Source organism: Artibeus jamaicensis, unplaced genomic scaffold (assembly GCF_021234435.1).
Source record: "Artibeus jamaicensis isolate MK-2021 breed Jamaican fruit bat unplaced genomic scaffold, CSHL_Jam_final scaffold_474, whole genome shotgun sequence".
NCBI classification, from domain to species: Eukaryota; Metazoa; Chordata; class Mammalia; order Chiroptera; family Phyllostomidae; genus Artibeus; species Artibeus jamaicensis.
Window position 1 is genome coordinate 6,659,653 of NW_026522046.1, and position 10,508 is coordinate 6,670,160.

Sequence of the window (10,508 nt, forward strand, 5' to 3'; positions counted from 1 at the left end):
TTCCCTGCTTCTCATTTTGCAGGTTTCCTCTTACTCAAATTATGTAACTACTGTTTAGTTTTAAATTAGCCAGGTAGACAGGAGTTAAGGTTTAGTGCTGAACTTAAACATGTCATTGTGATGTCACTAGGTCTTGGTTTCTTTAGCCTCAGGCTCCCTGTTTTACAGATAAGGAATTCCCAGACTTCCCAGCTGTCTCAGTCATCTGAATCTTAAGCTCATTTCCCACAGTGTGTTCAGTTTCCAGAAAACTTTAGATCTGAGCTCTCCAGTAAGACTGTCAAGAATGAGTTTATTCATGCAAGCCTGTGTGTTAGTGTGGAGCCCTCCAGTGGTGGTCCTGGACATGGCATTTTCTTATTCCAGCCAGGAAATAGTTGTACAGGATTCCAGGTTCCCAGATGCTACTGAATTGACACTTGGTCGGGTACATTTCATTTTTCTCTCTTTTTGCAAAATGTACTTAATTAAAGCCATGAAGTATAAAAATTTGTTTCTAAAATCCCTTCATTGAAAACAGTATATCTGACAGTTATTCTGTAGTGAAAAAAGCATTGAGCTTAGACATGGAAGACCTAGGTTCACATACATTTTCTACCAGCTGTGTCTTGTTGCAGAAAAGAGTGTACACCTTTCTGAGGATAATGATACTCTCTCATGACACAGGGTCATAGACAGGATTAAATAGAAGCATCTACCACAAGGCCCAGAGTTAGTACCTAATCAGTGTTAATTAAATACTCAAGTTCATCCAGTCCCTTAAATCTAGAAACTGAGCAGTTTCTCTGGCCAGTAAGATTAATTGTGTAGTTCTTTCCCCAAGCACTAGTTGTGTTGCAGGTACAAAGAGCCTGTTGTAGTTGACATTAATTACTGCTCTATAGGAAGTTGTTTGGTAAATAACAGTGTTTGGCTCAGATGATATTGGAGTGAAAGGGACCTGTAAAGGATCATCTAATCTAAATCCACAGCAGAGTGATTAGGCAAGCCATGTAAAATATGGACTCCCTGGTCCCACTCCAGAGATTCGGATTTAGTGTTTGGAATTCATCCCTGAGAGTTCCTGGGTAGTTGCTGGTTTTGGAAGCTGGTGTCTTCATGGTGTAGGTGAGGAAAATGGTAACTGAGGGCAGTCTAGAAGACCCTGTGTCACTCAGCAGCTTGTGCAGCGGGTCAGGCTTTTCTTTCCCTGTCAGATATCTGCAGCGATAGAGTTGCAGGATAAGTTTGTGCCTGCACCTTGCAGTGACGCCAGTAGACACCTGGCACGTTAGTCTCTGGGGTGGAGATGAGATACGGAAACCATTTTAATGCCTCGATAAAATTACTGAACTGTGACTCATTTCTCAGGTGTTATTTCCAATTTTGTCAGTTATGTGTGTAAAGTTGCCACAGGAAGATATGGACCATCACTTGGAGCAGTAAGTATTTCTAATTAAATTTTTTTTATTAAGTTTTAATTTCATTTTGAAATAATTCTGGAGTTACAAAAAGGTGACAGAATTTTAGTACAAAGAATTTCTGTGTACACTTCACGCTACTGTTAACGACAGAAGAATCGTATAATCACCAAAGCCAGGAAAGTAATATCACAACGATTCTATTAACTAGTCTATGTCTAAGTTAGAATGTATACATTTGTAAAGCCTTGCAAATTTGAGGTTATAGCTTTTAACTATTGACCATTTATATATGCTTACTGGAACAGTACATATCAAGAGTAGTCAAGCCCTGGCTTGTGTGGCTCAGTGGATTGAGCACTGGCCTGTGAATTGAAAGGTTGCTGGTTTGATTCCTTATCAGGGCACATGCCTGGGTTGCGGGCCAGATCCCCAGTAGGGGGTGCACAAGAGGCAACCACACATTGATGTTTCTTTCTCTCCTTCTTCTCTCTTCCTTCCCCTCTAAAAGTAAATAATTAAAATCCTTTTTAAAAATAAATAAATTTTATTATTTTTATTGTAAATATTTTAAAATTTATATATGTATGTATTTATATATATCACGCACACACAAAATCACAGTGGAACATTAGCCATTAGAAAGAATGAATTCTTGCCCTGGCTGGTATAGCTCAGTGGATTAAGCACGGGCTGTGAACCAAAGTGTCGCTGGTTCGATTCCTAGTGAGGGTACATGCCTGGGTTGGGGGCCATGTAGGAGGCAACCACACATTGTTTCTTTCCCTCTCTTTCTTCCTCTGTCCCCCCCTCTAAAATAAATAAATAAAATTTAAAAAAAAAGAATGAATTCTTGTCTTTTGCAGTAACATGGTTGGATCTATACAGTATTATGCCAAGTGAACTAAGTTGAACAGAGAAAGACAAATACCATATAATTTCTTTTGTATGCAGAATTTAAAAAACAAGACAAAACAACAAAGAACACAAGAAACAAACTGATAGGTGTAGAGAACAAACTGATCGTTGCCAAAGGCGGGGTGAGGTTGAGGGGTGGCTGAAAAGAGGGAATGGGATGAAGAAGTACGAGCCTCCAGTGACCAGGTCAGTCACAGGGATAGAATGGACAGTACACGGAGTACAGTCATTCATATAACTGCCTACAGGGACCGGCGGCTCCTCGACTTACCGTGGTGACCACTTCATAAGGTGCATAAGTGTTGAATCACTGCGTTGTCTTCCTGGAACTTAATATGATGTTGTGTGCCAACTATAATTTTTTAAAAAGTTTTAAAGATTTATTTATTTTTAGCCCTGGCTGGTGTAACTCAGTAGATTGAGCATGGGCCTGCGAACCAGAGGATCCCAGTTCGATTCCCAGTCAGGGCACATGCCTGGGTTGCAGGCCAGGTCCCAGCAGGGAACGCACAAGAGACAACTATATATTAATGTTTGTCTCCTCTCCTTCCCTTCCCCTCTAAAAATAAATAAATAAAATCTTTTAAAATTTTTATTTATTTTTAGAGAGGGGTAGGGAGAGAAACAAGAGATACGGATCTGTTGCCTCTTGCACACCCCCTTCTGGGGTCCTGGCCTACCACTCAGGCGTGTGTCCTGACCAGGAATCAAACTGCCAACCTTTGGGTCCACAGGCTGCCACTGTCCACTGACCCATACCAGCCAGGGCTAAAATGTTTTGTTTTTTAATTTAAAATAGTTTTTAAAAAGATTAGTCAGAACAGTGGGTATCTGATCCCTATAAAACAGAAAGCCTAATCTAGCAGGGGAAAGTTCTGATTATAGATTTGAATCTGGTACTACCTATTCAGACAGTTTCATAGCAGATTTCTAGGCACATGTAAATATTTACATAATAGTCTCTAAAGACTACACTTTCATTATGTACATGTTTAAATACTAATGTACTTAAATGCAAATAGGAAAGTTAATATTTAAAGCAACTCAAAAAAGGTTCAATTTTGGTAAAGAGTGCTTCTGTAAAATAATCCTGATTTCTGTGTTCCTCAGAATGGAGTATAGCGGCATAGTATTAGAATTAGACTGGGTGTGAATCCCAGCTCTCCCACTTATCTGTGGTTTCTAGGACACATTACTTAACCTCCCTGAACCCCAGTCTCCCCATACAAAATGGGAATAGCACACCTATTTCCGATGTGTAACACAAGGGTGTTTAGCATGCTTAGCATAGTGAGGAGCATGTAGTAAGAGATGTGGAAGTGCTGTGGTTCCTGGTCATCAAAATCCTGTAGAGCCATGGCAGGACAGTGTTATCCCCAAACACTTTCATTCATCGTTGGTTAAAATTCAAGTAAACTAAGTCACCAGGTATAATGTATTTTTGATGAGAAATCCGGGAAGAGGGGAGTACAAATCATAAAATAGTATTAGAAAATATGAAATAATAGTCTCATTACCTTCATCATAATCCTTTGTTAAATGATGAAGGAGACTTAAAGAATAGTTGTCAGTTGCCATATTGGCACTAGAAAGCAAGAATTTGTTTAAGGGCACTGGATTTTGCTAAGGGTTTTGTTTAGTTAGAGCTATGCATATTCTGAACCTCATTTAAAAATTGAGTTTCTTACTAGTTATTGGCAGGAAGCTTTTCTCTAATCTGCTTTTCAAAAGTTTGTTTTCTGCAAGACATAATTCTTCATCTTGAGATGGTAAAGGTCAGTCAAATGTTTGTTGTCACAGACAGTATTAAAATGTTACAGAAATTTTTTTCACTTGAAGTTATAAATTTATCATAGGCCAAATTTGCTTTCTGACATTATGATAATCTGTTGATGGTAATTTCATTGATTTAACTATCACTGACCTAACCTGAACAGAATGTGAATTCTCTTGCTCAGGAAAATGTCGTTAATCTCTTCATTCATTCATCCATTCAGTTATTTTTAGAGAGGGGAAGGAAGGGAGCAAGAGAGGGAGAGAACCACTGATATATGAGAGAAACATCATCAGTCAGTTGCCTCTCACAGGCCCCCAGCCAGGGCCTGGCCTGCAAACCTGCTTGTGCCCTGGCTGGGAATAGAACTAGGAACTTTTGGGTTCACAGGCTGGCACTCACTCCACTGAAGCACACCAGCCAGTGCTCTTTAGTCTCTTCTTTACAAGGTTTCAAGTAAAATAAAATGGTCACTACAGCATATTCACTTGGAATTCCATTTTGATTTGTCTGTAGTGTTTTGGAGTGTATCTCCTTGTACCACTTTTTTAGTGGCTGCTCTAGATACTGCAGTGTATATACATCACTTATTGAAGTCTACTTAAAAGAAATTCCACACGTGAGTTTCTTTGGGCAGTTCATGCTCTCTCTGGTTGGGGGGCTTTGTTGTTGAAGTTTGAGAAGTTCTTTTTTAGCTATTAAATGAAACGAAGCAGTTGACATGTTTAACACAGTCCCTGGAGTTCATTCAGCACTCACATACTGGTTGTTACACTTCCTATCACCTGCAGTTAAATCCTTACCAGGCGGTTATTATGTGATGGACTGGGAACCCCTCTGCCCAGTATTTTGTGCATTAGTAACTGAAAGCTTGTGAGCTTTTTGCTCACCTAGAAACGTGTGGCTGACTAACTTCCTGGGAAAGTATTGCTCCTTTAGATGTTGTGGTCACTGAGCAGTTGCGTGTTGAGAGTTTCATGTTTCCGTGTGTGCTCATTTGCAGTCAGGTGCCATCATGACTGTGCTCGCAGCTGTCTGCACCAAGGTCCCGGAAGGGAGGCTCGCCATCATCTTCCTCCCGATGTTCACGTTCACGGCAGGGAATGTGAGTGTTTTCATGAAGTGAAGTGCGGGGACAGTGGTGATATTTTTATATTGACTGTATTCTTGCCCTTAAATTAGAAGTGGCCGTGCTGTAGGAGTCAAAGTTGTATCAGTTATGTTCTCTTTTGTGGCTTGCAGGCCCTAAAAGCCATTATTGCCATGGACACAGCAGGAATGGTCCTGGGATGGAAGTTTTTCGATCATGCAGCACATCTTGGGGGAGCTCTCTTTGGCATGTAAGTTTGAGTGTGATTGATTGCTGTGTGGCTTTTTCAGGGCATCTTCCTCTCCCACCCCTAAGGAAGGTGGAGTGAGGCAGGGGCAGGAGGGGTTGGGAGGGTGGGGAACCCATAACAGGGTTTGCTTTGGTCTTGCCCAGTTCACCATGTGAGGTGGGACATGAGAATATCAGCCCCCCACCCACCTCAGTCATTTGTAGAGAGAGACCCTACTTTTAACCTTGGGTCACCCTGACTTCTGACCTGTCATGAATCCCAGACCCCAGCGTGAGCTGTCTTCTCCCTTCCCCAGTCTCAGGCTTCCTCTCCCCTGCCCAAAGCCGACCCTGACCTCCACCGCACAGGCGCTAGTGAGCACACTGAGTGCACAGGGCTGTGCTCTGCCTGCAGGGACTGTGTGCCTGATGCTGAGTGACAGGCCAGGCGTCGTAAACCAACGGTGCTCACTCACTGAGCGCCTGTCGGCGGGCACCGAGCTTACGTTACACTGTCACTGCCTCCATTGCATTGGTGGGCTCAGAGGTGCTCTTCCTCGGGTCACACAGCTCCTGAGTAGCAGAGCGGAGATTTTAACCCACCTTCAAAGCCCTGTCATGCCAGGTTGAGGACAGGTGCATTGAGGCCACAAGACCTTTCACTTGTGCTTCAGACGGGGGATGTTTGCCAGAAACAGCACTGCGCACTCCCCAGGCCCTCTGACCGCAGAGGCCCCGCAGCAGACGCGCTGTCCTTGTGGGAATGTTGCCTTTTGCCCTCACTTGGCTTTTACTTTGTTTCATGACAATAAGTTTTAATTTAAAGAAAACTTAAGTGTTAATTTTTTTTTTAAGTAGGAAAATCTAAGTGGAGGAGTTTTGCTCAGTAGGCGATAGAATTAAATGCCATTTTTAATTTTCAGTGATGATTAAAGAATAGCATATGCGAGTTCTAGCTTTAACAGCAGCACATTATAAATAGTAGAAACTGACCTGATATTACAGTGTGAGAAACATAAAGACGTATGAAAAAAGGTTCTGTTTTATGAACTCTAAATTTATCTGGATCTTTCTGTGTATACTTAAAGGATCTTCTCCCCAGCAGGTTTTTATTCTTCTGAACTATAATTAGATGGCCTTTTACCATTCTGAAAATAATTGGATCAAAAGCATTTTAAAGTCCAGGATCTTGAAAGGCAGAGGAATCCTTTCTCTTTGTGTTTCTAATTTCAACTTCTTTCATTTACTCTATCTCAGTCATCCAGAACTCATCTTTAATCCAGGTTTCAAAATCTTTACAATGGCGAAAGTCCATTCGCGTCCTCCTGTGCATTTCCTTGACTTCGACTTCGTGTCCCTCGCCAAATTTTGTGGCCTTAACCTTGTACTGTTGCAGCAGTAATAGCTAACATTGAATATTTGCTGTATGCCTGAGCTAAGGACTGAGTGTAACAAGTAGTACTCTGAAAGTCCTGTGAGGCATTCCATTTTACAGAACAGAAACTGCTCAGAGAAGGGGATTTGCCTGAGATCGCAAAGTCATTGCAGACCTAGAGTTTTAGACTGAGCACCAGACTGTGAGGCTAAATTATTTTGAAGTGTTTTCTTAATTTGAACTTAGCCAAATAACCAATTACATTTTAATTTACATGTATAATCAGAACGGTGTACCTGTAAGATTAAAGTATTTGACTTTTTGCTTAAAATAAGTAGGTTAAAAAATTTGGGGAAGAACACTACTAATGGAGAGTGTCTGACAAGTGATTCATTTCTTGCAAGAGTTTTATAATTGCATTTGAATCTTAGAGTGGTACTTGTTCTCTTGTTCCGAGTTCACCACAGAATTTGATTCTAAGTCCAAAAGAAATCTGTTATATGCCTATTAATTTGCATGTTTTTTAAATATCTTTTTCTGTAACTTTACTGATTTTCTTAACCTTTTGAAATTTTAATGGTGATTATTTTTATGATCAGATTTTATTTTGAGTGCATATTAAGATTTAGGTACAATTCAGTCACCTTATAATGAAAAAAATGCTCATGACATTTAAAAGCAGTAAAACCTTAAACTGCTACTTTGGTACCAATCTAAAGCAAAAGGAGCATTTTCCAGTCAGGTGTCTGAGAGATGCAAAGATGAACAAAGCGTGGTCTTTGCCTCGGGACAAGAAATCTGGGGATACCAGGGCAGAAATAAAGGTTTCAGGACAGCCATTTCAGGTCAACCCCACCTCCTCCAGGAAGCCCTCCAAGCTTCTCCCCCAGGACAAGAGGCTCATGCAGCCTGTGCTGCCTTTTGGTAGAGTGCCTGGTCTTGCAGAACCTAGACTGCTCAACTTCTCAAAAGCAGGTCTTTCTCATCTGTCACTCACTCTGTGCTCTTCAGCTTACAGCAGGTGCTCCCTTGTGCCGCACAGCGGTTAGAGCACAGGCTCAGAGTCACGTTTGTGTTCTGGTGATTCCTAGCTGTGCAGCGTGAGCAAATTAAGACTAAAACTCTCCGCACTTCCACTTCCTCAGTTCATTGCTTCAGGCTCCTTTTAGGCATTTTTTAACAGGAGAGTGGGGATTGGAACTGTAATTTAAAAGGTGGGCAGACTTTGGATCAGCAGATGACCCTTTGTGTAGCCAGGAGGAAAATGATGAAAAGCATTTAAACTAGCCATCATTAGTAAACTCTTACTTGTGCCTTTTCTTACCAGGTTGAGACTCAGTCTGACCTGCTATTAGCATCTTGGGCAGATTACCTTCTCTCAGACGTGGTTCCCTCGTGTCTGTAAGAGAAGGGGCTTGACTTGCGGGGCTGTGGTGAACCCAGCAGTGTGTGCGTGAAGGAAGTGCTTAGACTGTGCAGATCAGTCACAAGTGGTCTTGCCCTGCCTAGACCCTTTCCATACTCTCTATATTAAAGGTAATGCATAGATTTATAGCAAATCAATCAATCAGCTATTTTAATAAGCCAGGTAGTAAATGACCTAAACATTAATTGGCATTAATTTTTAAATGTCAATTTGATATCATTGTACTTACCATTCGTATGTCACACTATTTGAATGTCGGGCCTGCTTTGTTTTTCTTTTCCCAGATGGTATATTACTTATGGTCATGAACTCATATGGAAGAACAGGGAGCCTCTAGTGAAAATTTGGCATGAAATGAGGACTAACAGCCCCAAAAAAGGAGGCGGCTCAAAGTAAAACTGCGGTTGGATGATACTGACGCCCCCAGCCCATGGCCCAGAAGCCCCAGGAACCCATCAGCTCCGGAGTGCCCTCGTCTCTGCCCCTGCCGGGAAGGCCCGGCATGTGCAGCTTTCCCAGTATTTTAAACTGTGTCCTCAGTACATGTCTTATTAGAAAGTGAACTATGACAGTTGCAAAATAAAGGTTTGTATCTCTAGTTTGTAAACAGATGGCGTGTGTCTTTTTGAAGAACACTGATGCCGCCCTGGAATCTCGTTACATGTGACGTGGCTGGAGCCGTGAGCCCGGCAGGGGCGCAGGGACAGACATGATGGAAGCTTGGAGGGGAACCTGGAATGGCTCCCAGGTTTCTGCACATTGGCCTCCTCGAACTTCTGCTGAGCACTCACTTTTACCTGCCACTCCTTTGCTGGGTTGACTGACAGAAGTTAAGAGTGTCTTCTCTCTGACATGGTCTGAAACAACAGCTGCGGTATTTTCTAAATGTTCTCAAGAAAGGTAATGTTTCCTGGCAACAAGTGACATAAAAAAAGTTTTTTAGGTTTTTGCTTTCTAGGTTAAAATTGTAGCTTAATTAAGACTACAGGAAGTATCTCGGATAAACTCGGATGAATCCGAGTCTAACTGCGTCTCACTCGAACATTCACTTGAAAACGAACGTTCTTTGAGCTGAAACATCTTACCGACGCGGCAGACACCGGCCCCCATAGTCGCCTCACTTTCGTGGGAATAACTTGCCCTCGTGATTGCAAAGTATTTCTAGGAAACGCAATTTGAGAACGTAAGTTTTTCTTAAGCGGATTTACAAGGGAGATTTTAGTGTTTTAGTGCCACCGAAGGCCGTACCACTCCGTCACCTCGTGCTGGAGAGGAGTCGAGGCCCTGGCTTGTGAGGTGCAGGGCACGGAGCGCTGGGCGTTGTGAGGCGGTGGCAGTCGTGCCCACCTCGCACGGTGCGGGCAGCTGAGCGGCAGCCTGTCCCCAGGGCTCGGGGATTTGGCATTGCTTCACATCTTTTTCCCATGTGATTGTCCAGGGTTTGGCTAATTTTTTCAGGTCTTTTTCACTCTACTGTGAACTACCAATGTCACTCCCAGGAGAGAATTTTTTTAATCCAGTCCCCATTTTGCCTGAAAGGAACCAGGGCAGTCGTGTGGGAACTGCCCAGAGTCACACCGCTGTGCTCTGTCTGATGTTTTGGAGTGTGATGCCAGCAAACTGTGACATCTGGATGAGGCAGGAAGTGCTTTCAGAGATAGGATGGGAGGCTGAGATCACAGGGACGTGTCACGGGGAGCCCAGAATGAAACACATGGCTTGCCAGGGGCAGACCAGGGAAACTGAAGACCTGTCTCTTCTCCCTGCTCTGTGGTGCTCGGGAGGAGCCTTAGAAAATCCAGTCCCTGCAGCGCTTCTGTCTCTGTCACGTCCCTCCGTGCTGGAGCCAGGGACCAGCCAAGTACCCACATCTTCCCCGGGAGAGGCCTTGGAGGGCAGCACCCGGCTCTGGAAGCATAAGCCTTACCGTCCACAGGTTTGGCAATTGCCCTACTCTCCTGTTTGCCCCCTAGGATATTTTACTTTCTCATATTGGCTTCTCTGCTGACACTTGATCACCCCAGGGAGGTGTTCTGCCTGGATAGAGTGCCTTTCGGGCTGCGCTGCCTCCTCTGATCCGGCCTCTTCAGTGCGGCACCCCCAGGAGTGCCCCCTTTGCCGCTGTCCCTTCCCTGCTGACTGCGGCTGCAGTCATCATGAGCCCGTGTCCTGAGCTCTGAACTCCCTGAGTGAGCATCTCAGAACGCTGACTCAGTAGGTGTGTTCCAGGTGCTGGGCCCCACTGTGCGGGCACCTCAAATGTAACTGCTGACTCAAGGAGCGCGATACCACCATCG

General features: G+C 43.4%; 1 protein-coding gene across 1 annotated transcript in view; it reads left to right on the forward strand.

Annotated features, from left to right (window-relative positions):
* The window catches only part of PARL (presenilin associated rhomboid like), a 32,928-nt gene extending 24,106 nt beyond the window's left edge, over positions 1 to 8,822 (forward strand). Inside the window, exons 7-10 of the mRNA XM_037154847.2 lie at positions 1,351 to 1,421; positions 5,096 to 5,197; positions 5,335 to 5,432; positions 8,496 to 8,822. Coding sequence (XP_037010742.1) covers positions 1,351 to 1,421; positions 5,096 to 5,197; positions 5,335 to 5,432; positions 8,496 to 8,607 — 383 coding nt within the window. The 3' untranslated portion in view covers positions 8,608 to 8,822. The remainder of the gene's footprint in view (positions 1 to 1,350; positions 1,422 to 5,095; positions 5,198 to 5,334; positions 5,433 to 8,495) is intronic.
* The last annotated feature ends 1,686 nt before the right edge of the window (positions 8,823 to 10,508 follow it).